Source organism: Notechis scutatus, chromosome 9 (genome assembly GCF_049901735.1).
Source record: "Notechis scutatus isolate UNSWTSFEM ecotype Mainland chromosome 9, rNotScu1.2, whole genome shotgun sequence".
NCBI classification, from domain to species: domain Eukaryota; kingdom Metazoa; phylum Chordata; class Lepidosauria; order Squamata; family Elapidae; genus Notechis; species Notechis scutatus.
The window spans coordinates 14,742,571-14,756,564 of NC_142017.1; the positions used below are offsets into that span (position 1 = coordinate 14,742,571).

Genomic DNA, 13,994 nt, shown 5'->3' on the forward strand with positions numbered 1-13,994 from the left:
TAAATGGTCTCTTAGAGTAAAAGATGAAAGAGTCTCACAATCTTCTTCACGGGTGTCAAACTCATGCCATCATGTGATGTATTGTGACATTTTTTCCCCTTCATGGATCTGAGGTGGGCGTGGTCTGTGTGACATATCCAGCCTGCAGGCCGCCATTTTGATACCCACTGTCCTAGATTGTATTTCTAGATAACAGTGATGTGACCAATTATCAATGGGAAATGAAACGTTATGAGGTCTCCAATAGGTTTGTCACATTTACAATATATGTGGCTTTACTGAATCTCTCTTTTACGTATATGGAGATAGTATTCAGGGAATCCAGGTCTGGGGGGAAAAAGCTCTCCCTAAATCTATTTTTATCTGACAAGCAAAGTCAATAGGAAATCTGGATTCCTTCACTTAACAACTGTGTTAATAACTTAACAAATGTTGTGATTCACTTAACAACCATTGCAAGAAAGATCAATAAAATAGGGCAAATTCACTTAACAAATGTTTCACTTAGCAACATAATTTTGGGCTCGATTGTGGTCATCGCTTGAGGACTACCTGTGTATATTAAAAAGGCTGTGGTTGCATTGTACTGCTCATTTTCTCATTCTTCTCCCCATCCTCAAACGTTGTCAGTTGTACCTTAGCCGCATTGTGTGTACTTAATCAGGGTAATAGCTTACTCGACAAAAACAGTGGAAAATCATAACATTGTGCAATAGAATCTGCAATATAACCCAACAATATGGACATTTTCCTTTCTTTGTTCCTTATTATTCTGCCTCACAGTGTAAGTGGATAGAAACTGAAATCCGGGAGCAGGTTATGAGTAGCACTTACTTTCTTATTAGAGCATCATTTATTCTCTAGAAGAGCAAATATAGTATTATGTACTCATTATGTACAATTATGTACTTATTATGTAAGTTATAGATGCAAAAGAAAAGGTTTGGCTTCCCCCTACGCCTTTCTTCTGGTTTCATTTTTCTTTTGTTTTGTTTTTTAAAGAGAGGTTAGTCAGCAGGCTTTTGTAAAAGAAAAGTGATCAAAAGAAATGCTCTTAGGTAGCACTCTTCAACAATTGCACAGGGCACAGGCAAAAAAATAGTAACAATGATGATGAAAGTCTTGGCTCATAACACACCAGATATGAGAACAAGGAAGTGTGGATAATTGAGGTGAAGATAGTAGGAGATAGTAGGAGATAAAGACTTGGAGAAGATCACAAAGTATCAAGAACTGAAACCTGAAGTTGAAGAACTATAAACTGAAGATTATAGCAAAAATTGGTCCCAATTATTAGCACCCTGGGTGTCATACTTACAGAATCTGCTCATTGACATTCTGCTTTTCTTTAACAAACAGACCATGCTTTGCAAGAACCTCCGTTTTCAGTGAGCTGTTTTAGGGTTTTCCTGCCTTTAGCAATCTCCACGCTGTCCTTCTGAAAGATGGGTTTTCCTTCTTCTCCAAGCTTGCTGATACTTTTGCTTCTTGTCATTGTTACCATTTTGGATGTAGAGCGTGAAATTGGAAATAAAAGGATTTGTAAGACGTTTGATGCCAAAACAAAGGGATCACAATAGCATGAGCTCCTCTGCAAGTTGCTCTCATCAGAGAGGCCCCACTGTACAGATCACAGGATTGCAAAAATAATTCCTTCTGTTTTAGAAGTATCCAGATGATAATGTTTAGAATCCCATCTTCCCATATGAAGAACGGCTGAAGATTGTGGGTCTGGCTAGTCTAAAGAAAAGAAGAATTAGGGGTGACATGATAGCAGCATTCCAGTATTTGAGCGGCTGCCACAAAGAAGATGGGGTCAAATTATTCTACAAAGCACCAGAGGGCAGGACAAGAAATAATGGTTGGAAACTGATGAAAGAGAGAAGCAACCTGGAATTCAGGAGAAACTTTCTAACAGTAAGGACCAATAGTTGCATTCTACAGTTCGACCCAGTTCAGGCAAACCGGTAGCTCCAACGATCATCTGTGAGCAAACCGGTTCACTCCAACGATCAGCTGTTGGGCCCTCTCACCTGCCCCGGCTTGCCTTCAGAAATCTTGGCTGTTCCATCACTGGATATTTTTTAAGAAGAATCTAGTCAGTCACTTGTCTGAGATGGTATAGGTCAGTGATGGCTAACCTATGACACGCGTGTCACTCGTGACACGCCAAGGCACTTTGACTGACACGCCTGTTGGTGTGGGGAAAACCTGCACATTTAGAGGCTGCCTGTGCTCTGCTCCAACCCCTGCTCCCTGCTTGTTGCGTGGAGGCGTGGTGTCACCACTGCCGCGAGATCTTTGCAGCAGAGAACCAGTTTTAACTGCCATAAACTGAGGTTTGTCAGTTTCATTACCTCAGGAACGCTACAGGAGGAAAGGAGATCCATGAGGTTCACAGCCCTGTAAGGTGGCCTTCCGATCCCCACATCCTGCATCTGCAGCCCTGAGACCAGGGAGACGAGTTTCACAGCCCTGTGTGATCACCCCAGCCCAGTCCAAATTATTGATATTTCTTGAAGTGACACACGACCCGAGGAAGGCTACACTTTTTCCCGATTTTCGACACACCAAGCTGAAAAGGTTAGCCATCACTGGTATAGGTTCTCCTGCTTGAGCAGAGGGCTGGACTAGAAGACCTGCAAGGTCCCTTCCAGTTCTATTCTATTCTATTTTTTACTCAGTATGGAAAGCAAGACACATTGCTTGGGTCTTTTGTCTGTTTTACCTGTACCTTTTGATCCGTAACTTTCTTCCTTAAAGGATACTTTCAAAATTTTGTTCCACTAATGTGGCTGAACCCTGAAATTCCACCATCCTTTTAAAAATACAGACTGTACTGTGAAACATGTTGACTAGCAATTGGATTACTTTTTTTAGGGAAGTGCAGAATTAAAATGAGCTTTATAAAACATTTTCTATAGCTTAGTATGGCCAGATAACATCCTAATCCTAGCAAACAATTTACCTGTAATATAATTCCATCGCTTTCTCTGTCATCAGATGCCCACTGCTCTTCCTGTTTCTAGAAAAGAAAAGAAAAAAGGTTCATAATCTAGGTCAGTAAATTTAACCTATATCCTCATAACTGCTATTAACCAATTTTAGACAATAATTGTCAGGCGATAAAAGCTGGTCTTGGGATTTAGAAGTTACTTGGTGTACCTTATGCCCTTCAGACTCCGTGGAGTACAATTATCCCTAATGAGTGCACCAGTGATTTTCATAATTATTTAATTGAAGTGAGCCATTGAAACAATCTTTTAACAACTGCTGTAGAGGGTGATGCATATATTCTGTGCAGAGAATGATTGAAGGCCAGGTTTTCACAGATTTGGTTAATTTAAGGCAGAAACCTGGCAACCTGGTGCCACCCAGATTCTTTGGATTTCATCGCCTACCAACTGCATCCGTTGGGACTAATTGTGAGAGATTTTAAGGCTGAAAGATGTAGACTTCAATCTACCACATGGAATTTGCTTTTGGGGAATGTACAAGTTGGCTTCACATTGCGCATTTGTTTCTGATCTTTCTGTGCACGTGTAGCTCTAAGGAAGCTCACAATGAAACTTGAAATAATAATGTGAATTTACTCTCATACAGAAAGCATTTTACCTAGCATTCTCTTCCATGGATCCTCCAAAACATATGTTGTCTGCAACCTATTTCTATGGGGTCCTTGGCTTAATTTTTAAGAAAGTCTACAAAGATATTCCAACTTCTTATAGAAACTGTTCCTTTTTTAGCTAAGGGCAGGGAAGATAAAAAGCAGGTGTGTGTGCGGGGGGAAGAAAGTTCAGAATGAATAAAAGGAGAGCATCAAAAGCAGAGCAGAGAGTATCAAAAGCAGCAGGTTCTGACCAGTTCTGGAAAACTGGTAGCAGAAATTTTGAGTAGTTCAGAGAACCGGCAAATACCACCTCTGACTGGTCCCGCCCCCATCTATTCTCCGCCTCCCATTGAGTACCAACTGATTGGCTGGGTCTCCTTTGGTTGCCCTGCACTGGAGAACGGAACTGTAAAGCAGGTTAGTGGGGTGGGGAGGGAATGGAGATTTTGCACTATCCTTCCCCTGCCATGCCCACCAAGCCACACCCACAGAACCGGTAGTAAAAAAATTTTTGAATCCTCTCAGTGCTGAAACAGAGAGTGAGTTTTGTTTCTTCTTCACCTCTACATATAGAGAAGCATGTTCTCCATTTTCTAAATACTGTAGATGGTCTGCATTTTCATTTTAATTGATTGCAAGATTTAAAAAAAAGTGAACAACTCTGACGTGTCGGTTTTTAACAATAAAATGCCCTATAAAAAGTATAGGAAAGAATTCTTGATCATGAGGGCGGATAAAAGTATCCCTGTGCACAAGGGGGCAGTGTCAACAGTAGTAAACTTCATCTTTGAATTTAAGGCAGCTCCTGGTGACTTCATAGATAAAGCTTTCTGTAATTTTCTTGGCAACAGGAAAGAAGTAGGCTGTCTTTGTTTTCTTCTAACTGTTAAAAATACCCTCCAGTCTAGCTGCAGCTCTTTGATTTGAACATTCAGCACTAAGTACATTTGACATTGCATTGCCTTTGAATATCAGCAAGGTCGGCCAAATCATTCTACTTGCTGGACTGCTATTCTTATCTCTGCAGAGAGCCATGGATCACTCCAAATATTTTAATAGTTGACCTTTATGCATGATCTTTCTCACCTGCCACAAAGACTTTGTAGAGCACACCAGGAATGGCCTTGAAAGATAGGAAGAGCCACTATCAAGGGAATGGACAGATAAACAGGATGTCATGCCCCTGTCGGAATCTGATTCAGTGGGGGGAGGCCAAGCAGCTGATAGGGAGTAAGAATGTGGCTCTGTTGGCTGTGGAAGAAACTGGGGAAGGGCAAAGTCCGGCTGGGCAGAACAGGGGAGAGGTAGAGCAAGGGGGAGGGAATTCAGAGGAAGAACCAGGCCCATCCCCTTTTCATCCTAGGGCACGCAGGGAGGAACAGAGGAGGGAGCAATGTGAGTTGCATGACTTACGGGGGAGAAAAGGGCCCTGATTCCCTTCTTTAGCTGCAACTGGGAACACAGTATTTAAAAAGGGAAGCTGTGCACAGCAAAGTTGTGGGAGCAAATTGTGAATTATCTGGTATCGTTGAGGCTTATCTGGGTTCCTGAAGTCTTCCCAACTGTGTGTGTTTTGCTGGGCTTTCAAGTCTGCAATTCCTTCCCCTGCCCTGTCAAGTTAATTACTGTAGCATGGTTTGTGTGGATTTTTATTTACAGTTTGTATGTACTTTGTTTTCGGACTGAATTTCCTCCACTTAAAGACTGTTCCTGGGAGAGCTTTATTCTCCAGCCGAAGGTAACCTGGACATTGGGGGCAAAGTTGGAGGTATTAAAGGGACACTTCTTGCTTATTTGACTGTGTTGCCTTTGTGCCACGCCCCGGGTCATCACACAGGACTTGACTCCATTTCAAGAAAGTAATTTGGGAAAATGCCTCAGAAAAGCTTCTTGGGGGAGAAGGCGTGGCAGAGTCTTGAGTCAGAGTTAAAAGAGAGCTCAACCTAGAATCCCTACGTAGCTGCAAGTAGGTTAAGTCCAATTTTCCTTGCATTCCATGACCGTTAATTGAAAAGATTCCTGTGCATAAGCTGTTTAGCTTTAACTGAAGCTTCATGTGTAGATCTGGCCCTTCCCTAGTTGACATAAAGATGGGGAAGGGCACATTCAGATGCTGAAGATTCTGTTATAATAGCTGTAAGAAGTCCTGACTTCCATGATAATGGTTTCTTAGCCTGTTGGGCTGATAGCTTTCTACACATTTAATTAAAGAATGGAGGAGTAGCCCAGAGCAGTTCTACCCACTTTTTAAAAATAGAGCAAATTTGAGTGATGGGTAGACCAAGGGTCTTCAAACTTGGCAAGTTTAAGACTTGTGGACTTCAACTCCCAGAATTCATGAGCTAACATGACTGGAGGAGGAATTCTGGGAATTGAAGTCCGCAAGTCTTAAAGCTGTCAAGTTTGAAGACCTCTCTGGGGTAGACCAATACTTGAGGAGAAAGGATCCATTCAAACAGTGGCTAAAGTGGAATGTCTAGGGAGGCTATTGTTTGAATAACATAATGGGAATTCTAAAGAGATCTTGTAGATTCAGTATTTGTGGATTTGGGTCTTCACTTCCCCAGCCTACCACCTGATACACAGGTAGTCGACCCATAACATATCCTGTTTACTGATTGTTTGAAGTGATGATGGCATTGGGTAGCAAGTATCTTCACAGTGTTTCTGTGCTTTGTAGGATCTCTGCAGACGGTGTTGACATTGTCCTGGACTGCCTTTGTGGTGAAAATACTGGTAAAGGCCTCAGTCTACTCAAACCACTTGGGACTTACATTTTATATGGTGAGTAAAATTCAAAAGCCAAATAAATCCTGAACTTCTCAAGAGTCACAATTCCATTGTAGCTGTTTGGGTTGATTTCTAATGTGTGGTTGCATGAAAAATTCAGTTATCATTTCAGATATCAGCCAAGAAGCACCTTAACGGCAGGAGGCAGAAATAGAAGAGAAGGAATGTGAAAGATAGATAGGACCAATTAAACTATGCTGGCCATCCAGGCTGTATGTTTTCATATGACTTGAGGTCCTATGCATGTTCTCAAGTTGCCAAGAAGGTTATTCGGTGAAAGATAGTTGGAGTTTTCTCCTTCTGATGGCATCATTAAGAGCCCAACACGAGAGTAGAATTAAACCCCAACAGTAGACAAGATGCCCCTTATGGAGAATGGAGATTTTGTATTGTGATTTTGACACAGGATATCAATAGTCTCCGATTTATCCTTGTGACATATAAATAATCTACTTCTGTGCTCATGTTTTCTTCTGCTGCTTCCCTCCCTCTTCACTGTTTTCTAGGCTCATCAAACATGGTTACTGGGGAAACCAAAAGTTTCTTCAGCTTTGCAAAATCAGTAAGTATAAGGCCCTCTGGCTTTGTTAGAGCTTATTTGCATGTGCTGTGCTCCAAGTCTCTCTGCTTTTCCCTGCAGTTTTATCCCCCCCTCTCCCTTTAACAGCATGACTCATCATTTGCAGATTCAGGTCCAAACTAGGCATTATCCACAGCAGAGGTATGAATGTTTCATTAAGTTTATTAGTTTCTTCTTTGTACCTATAAAGACATGACAAGGAGTTGCTGCTTAAATACATTTCCAGCTAGACATGAATCAAAAAGCCACCGGATGATTGTTGAAATCCACTGTTATAGAACCCAGGTTAGAAACAGGTGGAATTTTGAGACAAGATCATTTAGAACAGTCCAAGCCTTGAATCACAAGCCCATCATCACCAATGCACAGAATTGGTCCACAGATCTGAGTAGGTGTTCAGATCCCAAATCCATATTAAGACAGCAAACTTTCACTTAGTTTATACATCACAACGCACCCTTGTGTATTTTAATATTGATTGTTGAATAACCCTATATGCTTCATTCACAAGTCTCAGTGAGTCACAACCTGTTTGGCTGGGCATAATGGCTGAATTCAAATATGTTATTAATTCAGAAGTGTATAGTTGCTAGCTCTTTTATGTTTTGTGGCACAGCCACATTTCAAAAGTGGAGAAAATTTGAGATCTGCAATGGTGGGGAAGGATTAAGTTGTGAAAGGGTGCCTTAAATCTCTACAGTTTGTTTTTAATCTCACAACAAATTCCAAAAATGTAAAAAGAAAAACTTAAACAATTTGACCATCCTTTCTGGGAGCTTTGAAAGGGTTGGTGGGCTAAAGTAAAATCAAAAGTGTTCATCCTACTATGGCTTTGATTTCATTGGCTAAAAAAATAAAAAAAAAAATGAATCAAAGTACATTGTCACAAAATGGATGGATGGATGGAAGGATGATCTCTGAACATCCTTACTAGGTTCACACTGGCTATCTATTCTAGTTTTTATTTTTGGCTTAGTGTGTTATTACAGACTTATCCATTGTGGTTTCCGTTATGTATGGTCTAGGGTGATATATCAACCAAGCCATGGTGTCTTGTTCATTTTATTTAAATTCTGGCTTATGGCAATGTGTAAACCCATTCAGGTTTCTCCTAACCTAGATTTGAGAAGGAAAAGTTGTTCTTTTTATGTGAAGATTGGGAGAGTAAGGTAGTACATCTTGAGAGTAAAAGGCTGAGGCCTATATCTTAGTGGTTCATCTGGATCGACCTTTGTTTCATACCTTTTTATTTTGAGATCCTCCAGTATGTTGAAGTATTGAAGTCCCTACTCCAGCTTCTCTGGCCTCTTATCTTCTGAGTGAGTGAGTGATTTTGAGGTACATCATGCATTTCCAGTGGAATATACAAGTGGAATACCTTGGTTCTAATCTTGTTGCAATTTGTGTGCCCTTAGTGGTGGCAAGTGGAGAAAGTAAACCCTATCAAACTTTACGAAGAAAACAAAGTCATGGCTGGATTTTCTCTGTTGAACCTGCTTTTCAAACAGGGCCGAAGTAGCCTTGTCACTAAAGTAATGGACAATCTCCTAAAACTTTACAATGAGAAGAAGATCAAACCAGTGGTTGATTCACTGTGGGCACTGGAAGAGGTAAGGTCTTAACTTTTTTCCTTCTCTGATATGTTTATTTTGGTTTGTTTTTTAAACAATGCATTATTAAAATAGGTCATGGACATTTCATCTGCATACTTCAAATAACATATTGGGAGCACTGGGATTTTCTAAGTTTGTATTTTTAAAATGTAACACAAAGATGAGAAAAGCAAGGATCCCATTTCCTGGTTTTATGTTCTAGTGTGTTAATTATTAGCATACTCAGTGTAGCTTATTTAAACATTGGCAGTGTTCCTATTAAAAAAAGAACTTGAATGCTTTCCAGTCATGTGTACTTTGCTGTCTGTTGTTTCTTTCAAAGGATTTTCTAGCTTATTGTCTCAAAAAGCTTATAGGCAATGCTTGTAGACATGGCAGCCTTTTCACAGAGTGTTGAACAAGTACAACAGCCATCCATGCTGGTTAAAAATGGGGTGCTTTGTCTGGCACAGAGTTTTCCAACCTGAACAACTTCCATATGCATTGACTTTAATTCCCAGATCACTCAGCAGTGGCCATGATGGTTAGCGAATTATCGGAGTTAGTTCACACACCTGAAATTTGCCCAGGTTAGGAAACATTGGTCTAGCACACCTGAAGAGCATCAGATAGACAGGAGGAAAAACAGGTAGGAAGAAAGCTACAAGGACAATACTTCAGAGAGATAAGGACTCAGGCTGAATATGGGTCAAAAAGAAGAAGAAGAAAAGTGGACTAAAAAAACAACAACTGAGGACTTAGCTAGAAAAAAGGTTAGTATCTTGAAGGGAATTAAAGAGAATGGACCTCTAAGCATACCATGCTTGTTATGTGCCATAATGAAAATATTTGTTTATTTGTTTATTTACTTATTTATTTGTTTATTAATCAAATTTATATCTTTGACTATCTCACAGAAAGTGATTCTGGGCTGCGTACAGTAAAATCAGGCGATGAATAAGATAATCATTAGTTAAAACCATTACATAATTATTTTTTAAAAATGAGAAAATATAAAAGAGACACAAGAAAAGGGAATAATAGATGTGAATAATAAGGGAGCCACCTCATAAGTTCACCCATCCCCTGGGGCTATCAGGCCTACTGCCCTAATATGAAAGATATATTAAACTAGGATTTATTGGAATAAGCCTTCAAGAAAACATGTATGAGTTTTAGTGCAGGTTGTAAAGAAAAACATAAGAAAAGTAGGCATGGCACAAAAGAAAGTTGAGAAATGGGAAATAGAGTGAAACCTAAAGAACCATATATATTCTTACACTTATATTGTAAATGGTGTCATGTTATTTTATAAAGCAACGTTCTTCCATTTGTTTGGAAACACTTCATACCATTTGGCAGCTGTCTCTCCTATCACTCTGACATTAGCGTTGAGAAGTACATAAATACAGTCTGTTCAAAACTAGAGTTTAGCTCATTCATCAAGCCTACTCACTGTCATCTGGTGGGGGAATTAAAAAACACATCAAACCTTATAATTACCCTTGTCTTTTCCTTTCCTCCCTAAGATACACGTTTGTTTTTCAATTATCAGTCCGAGGTTTTTCCCAAGTTGCCGTATTAAGGGTGATGTTGTCATTTCATCATTTGAATCTAAAAGCCTCAGAGGTTACATCGCAGAAAATAAAGTAAAATAATAAAGCAAGATAAAATAAAACCATCAAGGCACATCAGCTGTATGGATAGGAACTATCCAACTCCATGTTTGGCAGAAGTACAAACAAACAAACAAACAAACAAACAAACACAGATGCTTAGGAAGGCAGAAACTTCCATTTCCTCCCTAGTGACTAACATAGAATAATTTTGCCTGCTACTATAAAGGCAGAGTTCCTGTTGTATCTGTTCTGTCCCAGGACAACCACACAATACACAAAGGGGTGGCTTTGTTCTCTTTACTAAATGAGGCTTGCCAAGACATCACTTGCAGTATAGAGACAAGTTCCTTCCCAAAGTTCAACAAGTTTGACTTAAGGATTCCAAATCAAAGAGGCAAAGCGGGAAAGTAGTCAGGTAGAGTCTGGTAGAATCTTGTAGCAAATTTGTCAGCCATTTCAGGTTCAAAGTCAGAGTGTATTTGTGTGATCACAAGTCAAGGCAGACAGAGTGGGAATTAATTGGAAGTTGTTGTCACTCGAAAGCTTGTGTTCCATTTTAATAGAGGCAGATTTTAATTTTAATAGAGGCTTCTGTTCCATTTTAATAGAGGCAGATGTTTAGTAGGGTGAGATGGTGGAGACGGTAGGCCACATACTCCTTCGATGTTACTTTTACTCAGAGATTAGGGAAATATATATATTCTGCCAATAATTGCTAGTTATCCTGGCTATTCTGACACTGCTTATCTCCGGGGTCTGCTTAAGGATGAACAGTCCGTAACTATAGCATAGGTGGCTAGATTCTGCACAGGAGCACTGGGGATTCGTTGAAAACACGTGTCTAATCCACCATAATTATGTTAGATATCAAATGTGGCAAACCCTGCACATTGCTTATTCCTTTCCCTTTTAGTATTAAACTGACAACGGGCCGCACAGTTTATGGATTGTAATTTTAGTATAGTTAGACCATGTATAATTGACAGATTGGGTTTTATCATAGATTTTAGTTATTTATTATTTTATAATAGAATTTTTAATTGTATATTTACTGTTTTTATTTGTTCTGTTGTCTGGTCTGTAATAAACTGTAATCTCTATATATAAAAGTGAAATACCACTCACGCATCATCACAAATGTCCAAAACCATAAAGCCTACACACTTGAAATTTGGCACGTATGTTCCTCTTGGCTTCTAGGTGCTCACTAAGAAAGGATTTTTTGAAATGACCATCAGAGCATTAGTATTTCCTATATTATTATTAACATGCTCCCCACCTGAAAAGAAATCTGTTCCAAATGTAAAACACAAGCAGAGGAGAGGAGTTTCAGTTTCAGTTTTAGTTTCACAGCACCAAACAGCTTTAGTACAGAACAGTTGAGCTCAGCCATGCCCAGGCTCCTTGCTGTCTCCTTGCTCACACAGCTAATACTGTTTCAGTTTCCAAACAGCCCTCAACTCTCTCACACACTGACAGGACACTAGCCAGATGAATAGATGGATGCTGATAGGCAGAGGCAGCATTTTTTCCCTCATTTTCCTCCCCCAAAACTAAGCCCAACTACATAGTTTCGTAGCGAAGCATGGGTATTGAGCTAGTAATGTAATAAACTGTAAACTGTAATAATAATAACAACAACAATAATAATAGTGAAGTGAGACTCTTTCTGTATGAGTGATCTTGCAGAGCCTCTTTGCTCTATTCTCTTCACAGCCCACCAAACTTGCATTGGATGGGGGCAGTAATTCCATGCCCTCATGTTCAGATGGCAGCTGTGTCTGCTCTTTTGCCCTGCCTCCTTTTCTGGCTGACGCAGCTATCCAAATGGTGGCACTGGAGCTGTCTGCTTTATCAGCATTTCTGAAGCTCACACTGGCTGGTCATTTGTCAGCCCCCATCTCTGACTTCGAATGTTCCTCTTGGACATTTCATTTATTAGGAAGCTAGGTTTCATCTGGGTGCCTGGTTGGGGTGTGTTTGAGCTGGAGGTATCAGGGGGAGTCTGTTTGTGCCCAGGTGTTTGCCAGGCTTGTGGTGTGGAGATTTTTTTTGTTTGTGAGTGCAAGCTTCCAGATAATTGACAGTCTGGTGGAGTCATCTCTTCTATTCATGCTTTCAGGTCTTTTTTCTATCTCTATGACTTCTCTGATAATTCTGTGGCTGGGGTTTTCTATAGCGGCTAGGGTTTTGGTGCCATTCAAGTCGATGCTATGACCTGTGGCTTTCATGTGTTCACCCAGATGAAACCTAGCTTCCTAATAAATGATAGCCGTCCATTTACTTTGAGCCAAGCCGCACTAAAAGCCTCCAATACAGGAAACACAATGTTGCCAGCCAATCAAGACAAAAAAAAAAAGCCACAAAACAGACAGAAGATATTAGAAACACCAATCAAGCAGAACACAGCAAACTCCAAGACCAATAAAAACAGACCAAGACTCCCAACCAATCAGGATGAAGAAAAAACCATTCTGGCACAGCAGTAGGCTAGCCCCAAATTTAAAACTGAAACGGCTGTGAAAGTCTGACTCACAGATGAACACAATACAGAAGCCTGATGATGGCAGATGAGATTCTGCCGAAATGTTGCAACAACTTTAAAAGCACAACTATAATGACATGGGAAAATACCCGAAACAAGCTGAATACCGTACATGTAAGTACCCACGAAAACTTAAGAAAACAAATACATACATACATACATACATACATACATACATACATACATATATATAAAAAAGAAATCTGCAATGCAGAGTGAACAGCATCCAGTTTTCAACCCAAATTCCCAAATGCCAAAGCAGAGAAGTCACGCAAAGTATTTCCTGTGAAGATTCAAATACGTAGTTAAGAAAAAGCATTGAGAGAGAATGAGCTTTCAGGACCCTGGACAGATCATTAGGAGCTGAATACTTGGGCCCAGAGAGTTTTTCCTCCAACTGAGGCCATTATGGACGTTTGAAATCTTCTGCTGAATTCTCCTCTAAGGTTCAATCAAGTTGAAGGTACTTTCAAGTGTTTTGTCTTAGATTCCCAGATGGTACTGCTAAGCAAGAAACTTTCTGATGAGAGAGATTCTACTTTATCTCAAAGCCAGTCTTGTAAGTGAAGATTTCACTTAGGGATTTTGAGTCTACTACTTTCCTTATTGATTGTTCTCTCTGCCTTCTAAGTTCTGGCCTCATACAATATCATGACTGTTCCGTTATGAGGTGTTTTTACTGACAATTGACTGTGTGAACAAATATCACAGGTATCCATGGGAAATAAAACCTAATAACTATACCCACTTATATCAATTATGTATGGATGGGTATTAAATCAATATGTTGGTTGCTTTGTTATGGTAAAGTTCACGTTGTCAAACTAAATTTTAGAAATAGAAAACTGATTTTGTTAATTGAGACTTTTTCTCCCCTAAGGTTTGCTGCTAAACTAATAAAATGTACCCTAGATTCATGCTTGATATTTCCATGACAACATTTCCTTTGTCATCCAGATCAATCTATCAGTGGGAAAAATTCCAAGGAGAGCGATGTGCTGGCATTCCATTTTGTCATTTGCTTTGCAATGTGAAACCATTTTTCTTTTCTGGTTTCACTATTAAATAAACCCTGGATGTTCAAAGTCTACTAATAAATTTAGATGATGGATCAGTACTACCTTTCTTATTTTCTTCCAGCACAGCAGAAGGAATCAATGCTAATAGTAAACTGAATTTTTAATGAGCCCATCAATTTATCATTATTATTTTTGACAAATTCTGACAAGATAGCAGAACTAGGAAAGATTTGTAAGCC

The 13,994-nt window shown here is 39.7% G+C and overlaps 1 protein-coding gene across 1 annotated transcript in view; it reads left to right on the top strand.

Annotated features, from left to right (window-relative positions):
- Positions 1-13,994, top strand: part of VAT1L (vesicle amine transport 1 like) — a 49,967-nt gene that overhangs the window by 21,245 nt on the left and 14,728 nt on the right. The window contains exons 5-7 of the mRNA XM_026671989.2: positions 6,291-6,394; positions 6,907-6,962; positions 8,396-8,590. Coding sequence (XP_026527774.2) covers positions 6,291-6,394; positions 6,907-6,962; positions 8,396-8,590 — 355 coding nt within the window. The remainder of the gene's footprint in view (positions 1-6,290; positions 6,395-6,906; positions 6,963-8,395; positions 8,591-13,994) is intronic.